Here is a 22,425-nt window from a genome sequence, read left to right on the forward strand (position 1 = left end):
TAGCTTAGCTCTTATTTTTGGTATCCTCTTTGTTTCCCTGTAGCTTAGCTCTTATTTCTGGTATCTTTGTTTTCTTGTAGCTTAGCTCTTATTTTTGGTATCCTCTTTGTTTCCCTGTAGCTTAGCTCTTATTTCTGGTATCCTCTTTGTTTCCCTTCTTTGGACCTTCTTTGTGAGTTCTTTTTGATTCTTTAAGTGTGGATCCAAACCTAGGAAGCATATACTGGTTTTGGTCTTCTGTAGGATATGAACTGTTTGCTAAATATTTCTTTACCCATATACTTGAAAGCTATTCTAATATTTGCTAGCAGACAGTTTATCTACTTCAATACTCTCCTAATATGGGACTGGCGACAGATTAGGGACATTGGCGATTCCCAAGTCCCTCTCACACACAGACTCTAATTATATCCTGCAAGATAAGGGTGAGTTTCATCAACCATCTGAACTGTGGAGTCTTTTGGTTCCCTTGTAAACAAGGTGATGCATTCTTTCTCGCTTTTCACTTCCCTCAAGATTTTTACCTCATCTGCAATCATATTCAGATAGGATTCCACACTTTCAGGTGTGGTACATATGTGAAGCATCTGTACGTTGAAGATATATGTCCGGGGAGGGACATGGTGAGCCAGTCAATATTAATACCGGGTTGGGGAAATCCAGGGAATTTTGTTAGACAAGGTTATATTTTGTTGAAATTGGTTTGAGAAGATTTTTGATGTCTTTTGAACGATTCTGGTCTTCGTTTGGTTTGTTTAGCAAATAACTACGATTTTAGATTCCACCCCCACCCAAAACCCGGGTTTTCGCTTTATTCAACGATGACGGTGGACCCCATTGGGAACGGGTGTTTTTGGGTGGGGCAAATCTCAGATAGTAGTGATTTGCGTTAAGAATTAAGAACAGAATCGTTCTAAAGATATCAAAGACCATCGAAAAAAACTTTCAAGCAAACCAAACCTAACGTAGCATAACCTCATCCAGTTCTATGGGTTCCGAAAGTGTAAGAATACCAATTAGCCGGTAATGGCTGAACTTTAACCAAGATCATTAGGTAAGATCGTTATGTAATAACCACCAGTTGAATTTTTGAAAACCAACTCCGGGTATTTCAGACAATTTTAAGACCACACACACACTTGTGCAAAGTGCTTGTGTGTTGATTTAAATCTGGGCGGGACATAGGCCAGTCTACAACCAGTTTCATCAGGGCCGTTAGGTTATACCCACTTTTTTTTTTTAAATCTTGAAAACCTCCTTCAAGTGTTGAAGACAGTTCTAAGATCACACAACCCACCACTTAATGTGTTTTTTTTACTTGAACTAGCCGTATGTTGAGGGTTTAAACCTATTGGCGGGAGGTGGGGCACCAATGGCCGGTCCGGGAGTCATTGATCAGCTGGGCGCATGTTTGTTGACAAACGAATCATATATTACGGTTCATTTTCAAAACTGTGAAGATTATGGGGTCTGAGACCCTTAAAGACGTCCCCATTTGTATGTAGTCGTGCTAAGTATAGCGGCGAGTATTAGAATTAAGTATTTGATTGGTTATTTTCTTAAATTACAATAACGTCATTGGAGGAATTCTACAGGGTGACAGTCATGTCAAGAGGCCTAAAGTCCATCTTCATTTTTCTCACATTTTTACTATGTGTTTGTGCCCGGATCAGGAACCCGTATGATGTTCTGGGCATCAAGAGTAAAGCTGATGTTCAGGACATCAAGAAAGCTTACAAAAAGCTGGCCAAAGAATGGTAAGTAATGGAGGGCTTGTTGCCGTAATTGACATTTGCTGAAGAAAAAAAAAATATTAAACATGTTTCGTCATGTTCTCCTTAATGTTTTATTTTTCTTTGGTTATCCATATATGAAATGGTATAAGATATTGAAATTTACTCATTGCTGCTTTTGGTAATAGTACATTGTACCAAACCCAGTCATAATTATGACGACAGAAGTAACCTCAAAATTAAGTGGTAATAGTATTTTTTATTGTAAAGAATATTGATTAATACGTAGTGTCTGTCATGATTTATTGGCATTGCATATTATTATATTTTCATACAAAGATAGGCAGAGCTGAGAATGGCAGGAACAAGGGGCATGGGCACCAGTGAACCCCAGACAGCTTCCATGTGCCGCAGTCAAGATAACAAACCTAACATAATATGACTAAACTGACAGCATATGTTAGTGAAGTATAAATTTACCAGTTTATGATACCACAAAATCATGGACATGGGCAGAAGCGACTCAACTTTTCATTTGAGATTGGTTTATTGTAGAAGTAAAAATGGTTATCTGTTTCAGTGTATGTTACCATTGGCAGCCACCAGTGACATGCAAAGAATAATATCAAAACTATCATTATTCTCTTGCACTGCTAACATCTTCCTTCCCATCAGCATTGCATTTCATTTCCTTGAGTCTAACGGTAGAAGAAACTTTGCCACTGATATATGAACCTTTGCAACTACCACTACGTCTCAGTTAGAAACTAAATCTGCAGGAATATGTTCATCATATATCAAATATGCTTGGAAGTTTCCATACCTGTTCTGACAATGCAATATATGAAGTATGTTTATCTAAGTCAGTCAGAAAATGGATGTGTGTGAATGAGACCCTTTGTCTGTTCGTGGCACAACCTTGTTAACGTGGTTAACTGCTGACGAGTATGAATGAAAAAGAAAGAAGTAATGAAGCCAATACTGAGAAGAGTTGCAAAAAGAAAAGAGGAAAGCAGAGACAGCATCTGAATAAGCCTCTCCGTGCTTATAGTTGTGTAGTAATGTTGCCAGATTAGATATGAATTATCTTTGTGATACTCAAAAACGATTGTATTTTCATGAAAATGTACTGTCAAAGTTTACTGCATACCAACAAGGTTAATTCACAAAGATATGTGCATATAGTTAAAACTAGAATGATTGTGGTATGATTTTTCAAGATTCGGGAAGATTTATAGTTTTGTTACATATCACTATCAGCTTTGAATACTGGTTTGTTATGTACTGCAATGCTTTTGTATTGTTTAGGGTCTATGATATCAGATAGAGAATATGATTTGGAATAATAATCTTGTATCAGGTATCAGATAAGGTAATAAAGGTTGTGTGTATATATTATTTATATATTTTTTTTATTTTGCTTTGTCGCTGTCTCCCATGTTAGCGAGGTAGCGCAAGGAAACAGACGAAAGACATGTCCACACACGCAAATATACATACCTATACATCTCAACGTATACATATATATACACACAGACATATACATATATACACATGTACATAATTCATACTGTCTGCCTTTATTCATTCCTATTGCCACCCCGTCACACATGAAATACCAACCCCCTCCCCTCTCATGTGTGCGAGGTAGCGCTAGGAAAAGACAATAAAGGCCACATTCGTTCACACTCAGTCTCTATCTGTCATGTAATAATGCACCAAAACCACAGCTCCCTTTCCACATCCAGGCCCCACAAAACTTTCCATGGTTTACCCCAGATGCTTCACATGCCCTGGTTCAATCCATTGACAGCACGTCGACCCCGGTATACCACATCGTTCCAATTCACTCTGTTCCTTGCATGCCTTTCAACCTCCTGCATGCTCAGGCCCCGATCACTCAAAATCTTTGTCACTCCATCTTTCCACCTCCAATTTGGTCTCCCACTTCTCCTCGTTCCCTCTACCTCTGACACATATATCCTCTTGGTCAATCTTTCCTCACTCATTCTCTTCATGTGCCCAGACCATTTCAAAACACCCTCTTCTGCTCTCTCAACCACACTCTTTTTATTACCACACATCTCTCTTACCCTATTATTACTTGCTCGATCAAACCACCTCACACCATATATTGTCCTCAAACATCTCATTTCCAGCACATCCACCCTCCTGCGCACAACTCTATCCATAGCCCACACCTCGCAACCATATAACATTGTTGGAACCACTATTCCTTCAAACATAGCCATTTTTGCTTTCCGAGATAATGTTCTCGACTTTCACACATTCTTCAATGCTTCCAGAACTTTCGCCCCCTCCCCCACCCTATTATTCGCTTCCTCCAGTTTTTCTTCATTCAAACTTACCTCCCAGTTGACTTGTCCCTCAACCCTACTGTACCTAATATCCGTGTTCTTATTCACATTTACTCTGAACTTTCTTCTTTCACACACTTTACCAAACTCAGTCACCAGTTCTGCAGTTTCTCTCATGAATCAGCCACCAGTGCTGTATCATCAGCGAACAACAACTGAATCACTTCCCAAGCTCTCTCATCCACAACAGACTGCACACTTGCCACTCTTTCCCAAACTCTTGCATTCACCTCCCTAACAACCCCATCCATAAACAAATTAAACAACCATGGAGGTCTTACACACCCCTGTCGCAAACCTACATTCACTGAGAACCAATCACTTTCCTCTCTTCCTACATGTACACATGCCTTACATCCTCGATAAAAACTTTTCACTGCTTCTAACTTGCCTCCCACACCATATATTCTTATTAACTTCTACAAAGCATCTCTATCAACTCTTATCATGTGCCTTCTCCAGATCCATAAATGCTACATACAAGTTCACTTCCTTTTCTAAGTATTTCTCACATACATTCTTCAAAGCAAACACCTGATCCACACATCCTCTACCACTTCTGAAACCACACTACTCTTCCCCAATCTGATGCTCTGTACATACCTTCACCCTCTCAATCAATACCCTCCCAAATAATTTCCCAGGAGTACTCAACAAACTTATACTTCTCTAATTTGAGCACTCACTTTTATCCCCTTTACCTTTGTACAATGGCACTATGCAATCATTCCACCAATCCTCAGGCACCTCACCATGAGTCATACATACATTAAATAACCTTACCAACCAACAAACAATACAGTCACTCCCTATTTTAATAAATTCCACTGCAATACCTTCCAAACCCGCTGCCTTGCCGGCTTTCATTTTCCGCAAAGCTTTTACTGCCTCTTCTCTGTTTACCAAATCATTTTCTCTAACCCTCTCACTTTGCACACCACCTCGACCAAAACACCCTATATCTGCCACTCTATCATCAAACACATTCAACAAACTTTCAAAATACTCACTCCATCTCCTTCTCACATCAGCACTACTTGTTATCACCTCCCCATTATCCCCCTTCACTGAAGTTCCCATTTGTTCCCTTGTCTTATGCACTTTGATTACCTCCCTCCAAAACATCTTTTTATTCTCCCTAAAATTTAATGATACTCTCACCCCAACTCTCATTTGCCCTCTTTTTCACCTCTTGCACCTTTCTCTTGACCTCCTGCCTCTCTTTTATACATCTCCCAGTCATTTGCATTATTTCCCTGCAAAAATTGTCCAAATGCCTCTCTCTTCTCTTTCACTAATAATCTTACTTCTTCATCCCACCACTCACTACCCTTTCTAAACTGCCCACCTCCCACACTTCTCATGCCACAAGCATCCTTTTGCGCAAGCCATCACTGCTTCCCTAAATACATCCCATTCCTCCCCCACTCCCCTTACGTCCTTTGTTCTCACCTTTTTTCCATTCTGTACTCAGTCTCTCCTGGTACTTCCTCACACAAGTCTCCTTCCAAAGCTCACTTACTCCCACCACTCTTTTCACCCCAACATTCTCACCTTTTTTTATGAAAACCTCTACAAATCTTCACGATCGCCTCCACAAGATAATGATCAGACATCCCTCCAGTTGCACCTCTCAGCACATTAACATCCAATAGTCTCTCTTTCGTGCGCCTATCAGTTAACACGTAATCCAGTAATGCTCTCTGCCCATCTCTCCTACTTGCTTATATTTATGTATATCTCTCTTTTTAAACTAGGTATTCCCAGTCACCAGTCCTTTTTCAGAACATAAATCTACAAGCTCTTCACCATTTCTGTTTACAACACTGAACACCTCATGTACACCAATTATTCCCTCAACTGCCACATTACTCACCTCTCCATTCAAATCACCCATCACTATTACCTGGTCTCGTGCATCAAAACTACTAACACACTCACTCAGCTGCTTCCAAAACACTTGCCTCTCATGATCTTTCTTCTCATGCCCAGGTGCATATGCACCAATAATCTCCCATCTTTCTCCATCCACTTTCAGTTTTACCCATATCAATCTAGAGTTTATTTTCTTACACTCCATCACATACTCCCACCACTCCTGTTTCAGGAGTAGTGCTACTCCTTCCCTTCCCTTGTCCTCTCACTAACCCTTGACTTTACTCCCAAGACATTCCCAAACCACTCTTCCCCTTTACCCTTGAGCTTCATTTCACTTAGAGCCAAAACATCCAGGTTCCTTTCCTCAAACATACCACATACCTCTCCTTTTTTCTCATCTAGGTTACATCCACACACATTTAGACACCCCAATCTGAGCCTTCGAGGAGGATGAGCACTTCCCGTGTGACTCCTTCTTCTGTTTCCCTTTTTAGAAAGTTAAATTACAAGGAGGGGAGGGTTTTATTTTATTATTTGTTGAGTATTCCCGGGAAACTATATGGGAGGGTATTGATTGAGAGGGTGAAGGCATGTACAGAGCATCAGATTGGAGAAGAGCAGTGTGGTTTCAGAAGTGGTAAAGGATGTGTGGATCAGGTGTTTGCTTTGAAGAATGTATGTGAGGAATACTTAGAAAAGCAAATGGGTTTGTATGTAGCATTTATGTATCTGGAGAAGACATATGTTAAGAATTGATAGAGATGCTCTGTGGAAGGTATTAAGAGTATTTAGTGTGGGAGGCAAGTTGTTAGAAGCAGTGAAAAGTTTTTATCGAGGATGTAAGGCATGTGTACGTGTAGGAAGAGAGGAAAGTGATTGGTTCTCAGTGAATGTTGGTTTGCGGCAGGGTTGTGTGATGTCTCCATGGTTGTTTAATTTGTAGATGGATGGGATTGTTTGAGAGGTGAATGCAAGAGTTTTGGAAAGAGGGGCAAGTATGCAGTCTGTTGTGGATTAGAGAGCGTAGGAAGTGTCATTTGTTGTTCGCTGATGATATAGTGCTGGTGGCTGATTCGTGTGAGAAACTGAAGAAGCTGGTGACTGAGTTTGGTAAAGTGTGTGAAAGAAGAAAGCTGAGAGTAAATGTGAATAAGAGCAAGGTTATTAGGTACAGTAGGGTTGAGGGACAAGTCAATTGATAGGTAAGTTTGACTGGAGGAAGTGAAGTGTTTTAGATAATCTTGGAGTGGATTTGGCGGCAGATGGAACCATGGAAGCGGAAGTGAATCATAGGGTGGGGGAGGGGGCGAAAGTTCTAGGAGTGTTGAAGAATGTGTGGAAGTCGAGAATATTATCTCACAAAGCAAAAATGGGTATGTTTGAAGGAATAGTGGTTCCAACAATGTTATATGGTTGCGAGGCGTGGGCTATCGAGTTGTGTGGAGGAGGGTGGATGTGCTGGAAATGAGATGTTTGAGGACGAGATGTGGTGTGAGGTGGTTTGATCGAGTAAGTAATAATAGGGTAAGAGAGATGTGTGGTAATAAAAAGAATGTGGTTAAGAGAGCAGAAGAGTGTGTTTTGAAATGGTTAGGTCACTTGGAGAAAATGAGTGAGGAAAGATTGACCAAGAGGATATATGTGTTAGAGGTGGAGGGAACAAGAAGTGGGAGACCAAATTGGAGGTGGAAAGATGGAGTGAAAAATATTTTGAGTGATCGGGGCCTGAACATGCAGTAGGGTGAAAGGCGTGCAAGGAATAGAGTGAATTGGAACAATGTGATATACCGGGGTTGACGTGCTGTCAGTGGATTGAACCAGGGCATGTGAAGTGTCTGGGGTAAACCATGGAAAGTTCTGTGGGGCCTGGATTTGGAAAGAGAACTGTGGTTTCAGTGCATTATACATGACTACTAGAGACTGAGTGTGAATGAATGTGGCCTTTGTTGTCTTTACCTTGCACACATGCAGGGGGAGGGGGATGGTATTTCATGTGTGGCAGGGTGGCGAAGGGAATAAAATAAAGGCAGACAGTATGAATTATGTATATGTGTATATATGTATATGTCTGTGTGTGTATATATATATGTATACGTTGAGATGTATAGGTATGTGTATTTGTGTGTGTGGACGCGTATGTATATACATGTGTATGTGGGTGGGTTGGGCCATTCTTTCGTCTGTTTCCTTGCGCTACTTCGCTAATGCGGGAGACAGTGTCAAAGCAAAATAAATAAATAAATGAATTGTATTATACTTTTATTATACTATGTTGCTGTCTTCTGCATTAGCGAGGTAGTGCAAGGAAACAGATGAAAGAATGTCCCAACCCACCCACAAACACTTGTATATACATACACGTCCACTCATGAAAACAGAAAACAGAAAAAGCAGTGAAGGCTTTGCGGAAGATGAAAGTCAGCAAGGCAGTGGGGTTTGATGGTATTGTAGTGGAATTTATTGAAAAATTGGGTGACTGTGGTGTTAACTGGTTGGTAAGGATATTCAGTGTATGTATGGTTCATGGTGAATTGCCTGAGGATTGGCAGAATGCATGCATAGTGCCATTGTACAAAGGCAAAGGGGATAAAGGTGAGTGCTCAAATTACCGAGATATTTGTTTAAGTATTCCTGGGAAATTATATAGGAGGATATTCATTGAGAGGGTAAAGGCATGTACAGAGCATCAGATTGGGGAAGAGCAGTGTGGTATCAGAAGTGGTAGAGGATGTGTGGATCAGTGTTTGCTTTGAAGATGTGTGTGAGAAATACTTAGAAAAACAGATGGATTTGTATGTAGCATTTATGGATTCTGCTCTATACCCAATCTGATGCTATGTACATGCCTTCACCCTCTCAATCAATACCCTCCCATATAATTTCCCAGGAATACTCAACAAACTTATACCTCTGTAATTTGAGCACTCACTCTTATCCCCTTTGCCTTTATACAATGGCACTACGGTTTCAGAAGTGGTAGAGGATGTGTGGATCAGGTGTTTGCTTTGAAGAATGTATGTGAGAAATACTTAGAAAAGCAAATGGATTTGTATGTAGCATTTATGGATCTGGAGAAAGCATATGATAGAGTTGATAGAGATGCTCTGTGGAAGGTACTAAGAATATATGGTGTGGGAGGCAAGTTGTTAGAAGCAGTGAAAAGTTTTTATCGAGGATGTAAGGCATGTGTACGTGTAGGAAAAGAGGAAAGTGATTGGTTCTCAGTGAATGTAGGTTTGCGGCAGGGTTGTGTGATGTCTCCATGGTTGTTTAATTTGTTTATGGATGGGGTTGTTAGGGAGGTGAATGCAAGAGTTTTGGAAAGAGGGATAAGTATGCAGTCAGTTGGGGATGAGAGAGCTTGGGAAGTGAGTCAATTGTTGTTCGCTGATGATACAGCGCTGGTGGCTGATTCGTGTGAGAAACTGCAGAAGCTGGTGACTGAGTTTGGTAAAGTGTGTGAAAGAAGAAAGTCAAGAGTAAATGTGAATAAGAGCAAGGTTATTAGGTACAGTAGGGTTGAGGGTCAAGTCAATTGGGAGGTAAGTTTGAATGGAGAAAAACTGGAGGAAGTAAAGTGTTTTAGATATCTGGGAGTGGATCTGGCAGCGGATGGACCATGGAAGCGGAAGTGAATCATAGGGTGGGGGAGGGGGCGAAAATCCTGGGAGCCTTGAAGAATGTGTGGAAGTCGAGAACATTATCTCGGAAAGCAAAAATGGGTATGTTTGAAGGAATAGTGCTTCCAACAACGTTGTATGGTTGCGAGGCGTGGGCTATGGGTAGTGCGCAGGAGGGTGGATGTGCTGGAAATGAGATGGTTGAGGACAATATGTGGTGTGAGGTGGTTTGATCGAGTAAGTAATGTAAGGGTAAGAGAGATGTGTGGAAATAAGAAGAGCGTGGTTGAGAGAGCAGAAGAGGGTGTTTTGAAATGGTTTGGGCTCGTGGAGAGAATGAGTGAGGAAAGATTGACCAAGAGGATATATGTGTCGGAGGTGGAGGGAACGAGGAGAAGTGGGAGACCAAATTGGAGGTGGAAAGATGGAGTGAAAAAGATTTTGAGTGATCGGGGCCTGAACATGCAGGAGGGTGAAAGGCATGCAAGGAATAGAGTGAATTGGATCGATGTGGTATACCGGGGTTGACGTGCTGTCAATGGATTGAATCAGGGCATGTGAGGTGTGTGGGGTAAATCATGGAAAGTTCTGTGGGGCCTGGATGTGGAAAGGGAGCTGTGGTTTCGGGTATTATTGCATGACAGCTAGAGATTGAGTGTGAACGAATGGGGCCTTTGTTGTCGTTTCCTAGCGCTACCTCGCTCACATGAGAGGGGAGGGGGATGTTATTCCATGTGTGGCGGGGTGGTGGTGGGAATGAATAAAGGCAGACAGTGTGAATTGTGTGCATGTGTATATATGTATATGTCTGTGTGTGTACATATATGCGTACATTGAGATGTATGGATATGTATATTTGCGTGTGGGGACGTGTATGTATATACATGTGTATGGGGGTGGGTTGGGTCATTTCTTTCGTCTGTTTCCTTGTGCTACCTCGCAAACGCGGGAGACAGCGATAAAGCAAAATAAATGAATATATTTATGGATTCTGGGGAAGGCATATGATAGAGTTGATAGAGATTCTTTGTGGAAGGTATTAAGAGTATATGGTGTGGGAGGTAAATTGCCAGAAGCAATGAAAAGTTTTTATCAAGGATGTAAGGCATGTGTACTAGTAGGAAGAGAGGAAAGTGATTGGTTCTCAAAGAATGTTGATTTGCAGCAGGGGTGCATGATGTCTTCATGGTTGTTTAATTTGTTTATGGATGGGGTTGTTAGGGAGGTGAATGCAAGAGTTTTGGAGAGAGGGGCAAGTATGCAGTCTGTTCTGGATGAGAGGGCTTTGGAAGTGCGTTAGTTGTTGTTCACTGATGATACAGAGCTGGTGGCTGATTCGGATGAGAAACTACAGAAGTTGGTGACTGAGTTTGGTAAAGTGTGTGAAAGAAGAAAGCTGAGAGTAAATGTGAATAAAAGTAAGTTATTTGGTTCAGTAAGGGAGGTGAATGCAAGAGTTTTGGAGAGAGGGGCAAGTATGCAGTCTGTTCTGGATGAGAGGGCTTTGGAAGTGCGTTAGTTGTAGTTCACTGATGATACAGAGCTGGTGGCTGATTCGGATGAGAAACTACAGAAGTTGGTGACTGAGTTTGGTAAAGTGTGTGAAAGAAGAAAGCTGAGAGTAAATGTGAATAAAAGCAAGTTATTTGGTTCAGTAAGGTTGAAGGACAAGTTAATTGGGAGGTAAGTTTGAATGGAGAAAAACTAGAGGATGTGAAGTGTTTTAAATATCTGGGAGTGGGTTTAGCAGTGGATGGAAGCAGAAGTGAGTCACAGGGTGGGGGAGATGGTGAAGGTTCTAGGAGCATTGAAGAATGTGTGTAAGGTGAGAACGTTATCTCGGAGAGCGAAAAGTGGGTATGTTTGAAGGAATAGTGGTTCCAACAATGTTATATGGTTGCAAGGCATAGGCTGTAGATAGGATTGTGTGGAGGAGGGTGGATGTGTTGGAAATGAAATGTTTGATGACATTATGTGGTGTGAGGTGGTTTGATCGAGTAAGTAATGAAAGGGGTAAGAGAGATGTGTGGTAATAAAAAGAGTGTGGTTGAGAGAGCAGAAGAGGGTGTATTGAAATGGTTTGGTCACATGGAGAGAATGAATGAGGAAGGATTGACAAAGAGGAAATATTCATCAGAGGTGGAGGGAATGAGGAGAAGTGGGAGACCAAATTGGCGGTGGAAGGATGGAGTGAAAAAGATTATGAGCAATCGGCGCCTGAACATACAGAAGGGTGAAAGGCGTGCAAGAAATAGAGTGAATTGGAACGATGTCTTGTACTGGGGTCGACATGCTGTCAATGGATTGAACCAGGGCATGTAAAGTGTCTGGGGTAAACCATGAAAATTTTGTGGGGCCTGGATGTGGAAAGGGAGCTGTGGTTTCGGTGTATGTATATGTATGTATATATTGAAATGTATAGGTAAGTATATATGCGTGTGTTGGCTTTTATGTATATACATGCATATGTGGGTGGGTTGGGCCATTCTTTCTTCTGTTAACTTGCGCTGCCTCGCTAATGCCTGAGACAGCAGCTAAGTGTGATAGAATAATAGATATACTAACATTTATGTAGTGTAGCTTATGAAGAATATGATAAGGTTGATGGCATAATTTGGAGCATTACTTCCTATTTTATGATGATATAGTCAGTGGTGGGACTGTGAAGCTTTTGGATTCTTTTTTAAATGCAATTGTTTCTCTTGCCCTAATGAGATAGTTTTAGGAACAGACAAACAATGGCCTCATTTGCACTCCTCCTCTCTAAAACCAGAACCTACCATCCACTACTGAGCCCCACCTTGACTGATTCACTTGCTATGGTTCAGCTGATTGTCAGGATATCATCTTCAGTATACCACATTGTTCCAGTTCATTCAATCCCTTGTGTGCCTTTCCCCCTTCTAAATGGTAAGACCTTGATATCAGGCCATTTCCACTTCCCATTTGGCCCACCCCTTCCCTTTTCATTCCTTAGTTCTTTCTCAACCAGGGTTGTCTGTAATGTGAGAATGGGGATTCTGCCATGAATATGGCCAAAGGAAAAGGACAGTAAGGGGTAGAGAGATAGTCATGAAAAACATTCTTGTTAAGTGTCCTTTAATTATTTGCTTTGCTGTCTTAAATCCCTTCAACTGTATCCATGATAAACTTGAAATTAATTTTGTTTCTTGTTACAGGCATCCAGACAAGAATCCATCACCAGGGGCAGAAGCAAAGTTTATTGAAATTAACCAGGCCTATGAGGTGAGAAGTTAAGCTTTCTCATGTATAATGTAAATTTCTGACTTATAACAGCAATGAAGTGCAGAATATATGGTGATAATGGGTAGCCCATAACCCACTTTATGGGACTCATGCAGCTTCCAGACAGCACTTGTTTCCACCAAATTTTTTCCCACTCATTATATACACAATTGTTCTTTTGTTTTGTATTATTGAGTTTATAAAAGATTGTTTTTTCCATGTTCACTCTGTTGAATTATAGTTTCTAAAAGGTAGATAGATACATATGAAGTTTAATTGGAAAGATATGATCATGCTTAGTTGTTAATAGAAGGGAGAGAGTTTAAAAGTGTGATTGTGGATTACATTATCAATCTGTCTTTTTAAAAAGCATGATTCATTCCAAATATAATAGGGATGAATTATATTCAGCCGATTTGTTTTTGAGATATACAGGAATCCTTACACAGGATTACATTAAACAAATCTGTTTTTGAGGTGTACATGAATGCTTACACAGGATTACATTCAGCAGATTTGTTTTTGAGATGTACATGATTGCTTACACAGGATTACATTCAACAAATTTGCTTTTAAGGTGTACATGAATGCTTACACAGGATTACATTCGGCAAGTTTGTTATTGAGATGTACATGAAAGCTTAAACAGGATTACATTTGGCAAATTTTTTGAGATGCACATGAATGCTTGCACAGGATTATATTCGGCAAATTTGTTTTTTAAGTGTACATGATTGCTTACATAGGATTACATTCAGCAAATTTGTTTTTAAAGTGTACATGATTGCTTACTTAGGATTATGTTCAGCAGATTTATTTTTGAAGTGTACATGATTGCTTACACAAGATTATGTTTAGCAAATTTGATTTTGAGGTGTACATGAATGCTTACATAGGATTACATTTTGCAAATATGTTTCTAAAATGTACATGAATGCTTACATGATTACATTCAGTAAATTTTTTTTTGAGGTGTAAATGAATACTTACTCAGGATTGCATTCAGCAACTATGTTTTCGAAGTGTACATGAACGCTTACACAGGATTATGTTCAGCAAATTTGATTTTGAGGTGTACATGAATACTTATACAAGATTACATTCAGCAGAATTGTTTTTGAGATGTATGTCAAAGACATTTATTTTCCCTGATTTTGGTGACACTTATGTATAGGTGGTAGGCCTAGTACCCATGAAACAAGTTGCCAGTTCACCATGTACTGCTTCGTGGTGCTTAGTTACTACTTATGCACATTTCAGTCATCCTCAAACAGTATTACCAGCGCATGTGTAGATTGAGCTTATGTCAGGACTATGAACAGACCCTATATCATCCAGTGTTTATACACATCCACAGTATCCCTGAATTCATCAAATACCTGCGAAGGGTTGATAGCTAATTATAGTATCATGTTTTCAGTTCATTTCAACCTTTCAGATTTATGATTGCTCTTAGGAATATGTCATTCCATATTAGATATTGATAGTTCAGCAGTCAGGTTTCCAAATCATGAATACTGATCTTGCTCGAATGTTTCAAAATATTATCTGAATGGAAACTTTAAAACTTCTTACTAATCAAGTATATCAGCCAACCACGTGTTGCCACTAGTTGAGTTTCATAATGTCTCGATAGGTTTAACTAATCATCAGACAAAACAGGGAAGATATTTGTCTTTGTACACGAATGCTTTCATGAGTACATTCAGCAAGTTTGTTTTAAGGTGTACATGAATACTTACACAGATTTACATTCAGTATATTTGTTTTTGAGGTGTACATGAATGCTTACGGAAACTTACATTCAGTGAGTTTGTTTTTGAGGTGTACATGAATGCTTACATAGATTTACTTTCAGCAAATTTGTTTTTGTGGTGTAAATGAATGCTTACACAGGATTATGTCTCATACTGATTGATCACTTGTTAACAAAACTGGGATGAGAATGGAACATTTGTATAGAACATATTTGACAGAAGTACAAAAGGTCATAATCAAATCAGTGTTTTAGAGAGTTGGAAGTGGAATGTCATTGATCCCAGCATTATACTTATCTTGCATGTGTGTGTATTGCATTATGCAGTCTGAATCTTTTTCCTCAAATTTAACACTTCCTTTACTTTATTTTTCAATTGGGTATTATTTGATAGCTTGAGTATTGTTCTAATTCTCTGTCAAATTGTCAATAAAAGATTACTTATTTAAAAAGGATTTGAGACCAGCATGATATGACAAGAGAATAGATGTTTTAAGATATTTTAGTATTAATGAGTATACTTAGGTGCCATTAACTATTTGTGTAATATGGTCTAGGAAATTTATACTTATAATGCTCTATCTCTTAAACTTTTTTTTTTATCTTGCAATCTTTCAAATTTATTGTATTCTCTGGATATGCAATATCTTCTCATAGCTTGTTCATTATATCCATAACTCTGTTACTGTAGTACAATTGTATCTTTTCAGATCATTTGTAGCTTCATTCTTGTTTATTGCTGTCTTTTTGTTTACCTTTCCTTATTTTGTTTTTTGGGGAAGTGATTGATTATTACTAAACCGAATCCATTCAGAAATATGCTCTATATTTTGTTTCTTGTCTCTTCTTTTTTTTATTGTTTAATCTGACTTTATCTTAACCCTTTGCAGCTTTTGATGGATCCTGAGCGGCGCCGGCTATTTGATACTACAGGTCAAACAGAAGAACAGCCCAACTTTCGCAAACAGCATGATTATTCCTCATATCGACGATTTGATCCCTTTGATGATATTTTTAGTAATTTTGGAGGTGGTTTCCACTTCAATTTCAAGCATGGAGATGGGACGAACATATACAAAAAGCAGTCCATAACCTTCAAGTATGTTCTTATCAGAAAATGTTTCACATGGGTGGTATAGTTAAAGGTAAAGATGTAGATTGCATTTAGTTAATATTTTTTACTGGAACTAAGGAGTATAAACTGTTATATTAATTTTTTTATTTAACATTTCGTGGTTCTTATAATCCGATCTTGTTCTTTTTTTTTTCCACAGATATCTGCCATACTTAGAAATAAAGCCATTGCTTGCATATTTGGTAGACACTATTTTTCTGTAAGTATAGAACTGAATAATGAATTTGCATATGAAGTTAGGAGACTTTCGGCGTTATCATGGTTACTGATGACATTATAGATAAATGTGACTGAGCCAGAGACAAGATACCTATGAGCATCTATGAGGAAGAAGTGCAGAGTGAAGGAGAGGATTATTATTATGGTGGGATGTGTCAAAATTAGTGAAAAGCATAGTTTTAGAGAGGTTTCTTTAGTCCACCCTGGTACAAATATATAGCTACTATAGTCATTTTTGTAACAATACCATGCTGATAAATCCCAGAGATGATTTGATAAGAATACAGACTGTTATGGGCTGATTGTAAAGTTAAGTCAGAAGGTAATATATTCCCAGAGGGTATCCTTTCCTGAACATAGGCATAATGACATGGAAGAGAGATTGATTGGAAACTGTTAAAGAGTCCAGACAAACAACAAAAATATTGTGTGAAACTTTTGATTTTAGCAGAAACAGTAACTGGATATGTGTGGAATTTTGAAGTGTCTGAAGGTATTGGTTCTACAACACAAAGGACAATAATTGATTAAGCCTCCATCAAGCACAGAAACTCCATCAGCCACTATAAAAAGGAACACCAAGAGGATCTTGGTTTATGTGGTTTTCATGAAGTGGCAGTTTATGTTGCTACTCCCTTACTCCCCAATGAGGAGATTCTGACACAGATACTGATAACCACCCCTACCTGAAATGGCCTGAAAATAGAAGATTGTTGCAGAAAAGCACATCATATTTTCTCCTCTATATGCAATTACAAGTTATTGAGGCAAAGAAGCTTTTATCTCTACACCTGTATGGAAATATTTAAGAGTACTTAAGGTAAGCTTTTATCTCCACACCTGTAACGAGTACTTTAAAGTAACACAACTCTCAAGCTTGTGCTGGCTATGAAATGGAAAACATTCCTTATAAAGGACTTACAGACAGGAAGATGATACATCCACCTTGTTGCTTGAACAGAACCAAAAATCAAATCAGATGAAATGTAGAAGAGGCTCAGTTGTAGAGTCTGCACCAAAAATAGGAGGAAGGATGTTACATGTAAATGCAACACTCCCCATGTTTGATAAATTGCATCAGTGGTACTAATCAAAGATAAAGTATTGGATTGGTAATAAACCACCAAACACTTCACATCTTGCTGTTTAGTAAATTTTATCAGTAGTACACCCTACCTTCCTTCCAGTAGACAACATATATGTGGAGCATATATTGGGGAAGGTAATGCAGCGTTTGGGGTTACTATATGTTATTTATTTATTTTGCTTTGTTGCTGTCTTCCGTGTTAGCGAGGTAGTGCAAGGAAACAGACGAAAGAATGGCCCGACCCACCCACATACACATGTATATACATACACGTCCACACACGCAGATATACATACCTATACATCTCAACGAATACATATATATACACACAGACATATACATATATACACATGTACATAATTCATACTGTCTGCCTTTATTCATTCCCATCGCCACCCCACCACACTTGAAATAACAATCCTCTCCTCCCTCATGTGCGCGAGGTAGCACTAGGAAAAGACAACAAAGGCCACATTCATTCACACTGTCTCTAGCTGTCATGTAATAATGCTCCAAAACCACAGCTCCCTTTCCACATCCAGGCCCCACAGAACTTTCCATGGTTTACCCCAGACGTTTCACATGCCCTGGTTCAATCCTTTGACAGCACGTCGACCCCAGTATATCACTTTGTTTCTAATTCACTCTATTCCTTGCACGCCTTTCACCCTCCTGCATGTTCAGGCCCTGATCACTCAAAATCTTTTTCACTCCATCTTTTCACCTCCAATTTGGTCTCCCACCTCTCCTTGTTCCCTCCACCTCTGACACATATATCATCTTTGTCAATCTTTCGTCACTCATTCTCTCCATGGGACCAAACCATTTCAAAACACCCTCTTCTGCTCTCTCAACCACACTCTTTTTATTACCACACATCTCTCTTACCCTATTATTACTTACTCGATCAAACCACCTCACACCACATATTGTCCTCATTTCCAGCACATCCACCCCCTCCGCACAACTCTATCCATAGCCCACGCCTCGCAGCCATACAACATTGTTGAAACCACTATTCCTTCAAACATACCCATTTTTGCTTTCCGAGATAATGTTCTCGACTTCCACACATTCTTCAAGGCTCCCAGGATTTTCGCCCCCTCCCCCACCCTGTGATTCACTTCCGCTTCCATGGTTCCATCCGCTGCCAAATCCACTCCCAGATGTCTAAAACAGCTGTGTTAATGTTTTTGTATATTACATGTTGTTACAAATCCTCTTACTGGGAAGGATCGTCAACTATGCACACAGATAACACTATCTTAAAGTCATGGGATTAAATCAAACACCAGCATTAAAACTACTTATAATCCAAGAACTAAAGAGTAAAAAATAACAGAAGCACATTAATCAGGCACAGATCATTTACGTTAACACTGAACATGAGTTCAACATTTCAGGTAAGATTTCAAACCAGGAGATCTCTTTCTTTTATGACAGTTTGACTCTAGCAACATGATTCAAGATACACTTATTCGTTGGACTCTTTTATCACAAGTCACAATACTCTATGACACTTGAAACCAAGTGACAGAGGCAGTTCAACACTGTAGAATTTATATAGCGCACTTCACTCATTGTAGGCTACGGGCTTGATGGGAAAACCACTCACCATGGTTTGGCTGTGGGCTAGAGAGGAAATCGTGGCTCAGCGGGTGTCAGAGGTTTATATTGCATTGAGGAGCGAGCCAGAAGCGGCCTGCCCCTGCCCTGCTGCCCTATTTTCAGGTGGGATTGGTAAAGGGTGACTCATAGTGCCACTCTTGATTGGCTAGAGGCCAAGATCCAGTTGTGATTGGAGGAGGTTGGCTCATAGTGCCACTCCTATTTGGCTGGAGGGTCTTAGGTCTGGCTGTGACTGGAGGAGGGGCTCATAGTGCCACTCCTGGTTGGCTGGAGGATCTTAGGTCCAACCCACATCGTGCCTAAGGCCCAACCTCCCGTTGTCCTGACAGTAATGATGATATACAGGAAGCCATATCTCCAAGCTGACTTACCATCTTGACCCCCCCAGTCGTCTGGTGCCTCGGATTAAGGGTGGAAGTGTTGTGGTTAACTGGATTGATGGCCTGGTGTGACCCTTGTTCTTGACTCCATCCATCTGGTTCCTCAGAGGTGTGGGAAAGACAGCAGGCCTAAGGGTTTGGTTGGGGAGTGAAACCTGAGCCAAGATAATGGAGGCCCTGGCCCTCTTCTCTGTTGTCCTACAATATAAGATATCACTTACACCATAAACACAAAGACACACACATATTTATACGAACATGAGGGCACACACAAACATGTTCATGACAATGTTCAATACATCATACAGTTCAGGACAGCTAGAAAGTGGATGTTTGCAAATGAGATTGTTTGTATGTTCCTTGCCCCATCTCTGAAAGATAGGATAAGTGATTAGGAAAAAAAAGTAGATGAATGATATTCTAATATTAAACTTTGTATTTTGTAGGTCCTACCAAAATTCAATCATCCCATTGAGTAAGAAACAGCCTTATTTGATCCTTTTCTATTCTGATTGGTGCATAGCCTGTGCACACATTGAACCCATATGGCGAAGACTAGATGAAGAATTGGAACCAATTAATTTTGGCATGGCCACGGTATGTTCTGTTTTTCATTTTATTTTGCTGTTGCGTAATTAGAAATATGGTAGATAGGATTCCTAAATTGTTGATTCCCAGTTTTTATGTCTAACCAGCCTAGCATTTCACTTAGAAGTACGCAAGCTGAGTTTCATGGTGATAGCATTATGAATATTTGCTACAGGTAACTAGTACACCATCCTCTTTATTTCTCATAGTCATTTCAGTTTAAAACCATTTAAGATGAAGCCAGCTTAGAAATATCAGCTTTGAAATTTACGAGAATGCCTTTTCAGGAAGCATTGTAATCTCTTGGAATCCTAATTGTTATTGGACTGAAGGTTGTTCATAATGGTTTTTCTGCTTTGTATCTAATATGCTATCTCCTGTCATTAAGGGGGATGGCTTGAAGACTTCCTTTCTTTCATTCTCAGTTTTCTTATCCTTTCTTAGATTCAGACTTGCTGCCTGTTAATACCCCTTCCAGTCTATCTACCCCATTATTGCCTTTTTACCTTACCTTGGTTCTCCTCTTTTTTTTCTTTCCCTTTAGCTCGATTTTTTCATTTTTTTCTTTTCAGTACCTTTTGTATCCAAATGTCCATTCCATCACAGAACTCTTTCTTGTTTTCAATTAGTCCTATCTTTGTTCTAAACTTTTCAGATGATAGTCTCATGCTGTCTGTTTCTCTTACAGCACAGTTGAATGTTAGAATATAAATTTTCTTAATACTTTCATATCTCATTTTTGTATGACAAACATGATAAAGCTAATCTCCTTCCCAGTCTCCTCTGTACTTCTGATCTCACATTCATACCTCATTTTTATAGCTTGGCAGACACTCAGGGATCACTTTGTTGTGGTCATCCATTTTTCTATTTATTATGTCAAGTGTCCACCAGTTTATCAGTTGCTCAGCCATTCATAGTCCCTCCGTCACTGTCTGTTGTCAGAATTCAAGCTACAGACCTCAGAAATATATTGTAGTCACAACTTTAAAACTCCATATTAGATAATCATAAAATGTTATGTTGTTATTCCTCCGTGTCTGAAGAAATCAGTGGCATGAGCCCAATGTTCCAGTTTGGAATTTGCTGTAGTAGTATTATTGATTCTGAGAGGCAAGTGTTTTGGGAGCAGCTGAGTGAGTGTGTTATCAGTTTTGATGCACGAGACTGGGTTATAGTGATGGGTGATTTCAACGCAAAGGTGAGTAATGTGGCAGCTGAGGGAATAGTTGGTGTACATGGGCTGCTCATTGTTTTAAATGGAAATGATGAAGAGCTTGTAGATTTGTGTGCTGAAAAAGGATTGGTGATTGGGAATACCTGGTTTAAAAAGAGGGATATACATAAGTATACATATGTAATTAGGAGAGATGGCCAGAGAGTGTTATTGGAATACATAAGTATACATACCTCGCAAACGCGGGAGACAAAAAAAAAAATATGTAATTAGGAGAGATGGCCAGAGAGCATTATTGGATTACGTGTTAATTGATAGGCGCGTAAAAGAGACTTTTGGATGTTGATATGCTGATAGGTGCAACTGGAGGGATGTCTGATCATTATCTTGTGGAGGCAAAGGTGAAGATTTGTAGAGGTTTTCAGAAGAGAAAATGTTGGGGTGAAGAGAGTGGTGAGAGTAAGTGAGCTTGGGAAGGAGACTTGTGTGAGGAGGTACCAGGAGAGACTGAGTGCAGAATGGAAAAAGGTGAGAGCAAAGGACGTAAGGGGATTGGGCAAGGAATGGGATGTACTTAGGGAAGCAGCGATGGCTTGCGCAAAAGATGCTTATGGTATGAGAAACGTGGGAGGTGGGCAGATTAGAAACGTTAGTGAGTGGTGGGATGAAAAAGTAAGATTATTAGTGAAAGAGAAGAGAGAGGCATTTGGATGTGGCGGTTGAGGGAATAATTGGTATACATGGGGTGTTCAGTGTTGTAAATGGAAATGGTGAAGAGCTTGTGGATTTGTGTGCTGAGAAAGGACTGGTGATTGGGAATACCTGGTTTAAAAAGCGAGATATACATGAGTACATATGTAAGTAGGAGAGATGGCTAGAGAGCATTATTGGATTACGGTTAATTGATAGGCACGCGAAAGAGAGACTTTTGGATGTTAATGTGCTGAGAGGTGCAACTGGAGGGATGTCTGATCATTATCTTGTGGAGGCAAAGGTGAAGATTTGTAGGGGTTTTCAGAAAAGAAGAGAGAATGTTGGGGTGAAGAGAGTGGTGAGAGTAAGTGAGCTTGGGAGGAGACTTGTGTGAGGAAGTACCAGGAGAGACTGAGTACAGAATGGAAAAAAGTGAGAACAAAGGAGGTAAGGGGAGTGGGGGAGGAATAGGATGTATTTAGGGAAGCAGTGATGGCTTGTGCAAAAGATGCTTGTGGCATGAGAAGCATGGGAGGTGGGTTGATTAGAAAAGGTAGTGAGTGGTGGGAAGAAGTAAGATTATTAGTGAAAGAGAAGAGAGAGGCATTTGGACGATTATTGCAGGGAAAAAATGCAAAGAGTGGGAAATGTATAAAAGAAAGAGGCAGGAGGTAAAGACAAAGGTGCACGAGGTGAAAAAGAGGGCAAATGAGAGTTGAGGTGAGACAGTATCATTAAATTTTTGGGAGAATAAAAGATGTTTTGGAAGGAGGTAAATAAAGTGCGTAAGACAAGGGAGCAAATGGGAACTTCAGTGAAGGGGGCTAATGGGGAGGTGATAACATGTAGTGGTGATGTGAGAAGGAGATGGAGTGAGTATTTTGAAGGTTTGTTGAATGTGTTTGA

General features: G+C 39.8%; 1 protein-coding gene across 2 annotated transcripts in view; it reads left to right on the top strand.

Moving 5' to 3' along the window:
* l(3)80Fg (dnaJ homolog subfamily C member 16 l(3)80Fg) overlaps positions 1–22,425 on the top strand; it is a 93,026-nt gene that overhangs the window by 7,674 nt on the left and 62,927 nt on the right. Inside the window, exons 1-4 of one of the 2 annotated variants that reach the window (XM_071696582.1) lie at positions 1,247–1,757; positions 12,789–12,855; positions 15,502–15,710; positions 19,508–19,658. In XM_071696582.1, the coding sequence (XP_071552683.1) occupies positions 1,606–1,757; positions 12,789–12,855; positions 15,502–15,710; positions 19,508–19,658 (579 nt within the window). In that variant the 5' untranslated portion in view covers positions 1,247–1,605. Of the gene's footprint in view, positions 1–1,246; positions 1,758–12,788; positions 12,856–15,501; positions 15,711–19,507; positions 19,659–22,425 lie in introns of those variants that run through there. The other variant, XM_071696583.1, reaches the window with a different exon arrangement.

This window comes from Panulirus ornatus, chromosome 59 (genome assembly GCF_036320965.1).
Source record: "Panulirus ornatus isolate Po-2019 chromosome 59, ASM3632096v1, whole genome shotgun sequence".
NCBI classification, from domain to species: domain Eukaryota; kingdom Metazoa; phylum Arthropoda; class Malacostraca; order Decapoda; family Palinuridae; genus Panulirus; species Panulirus ornatus.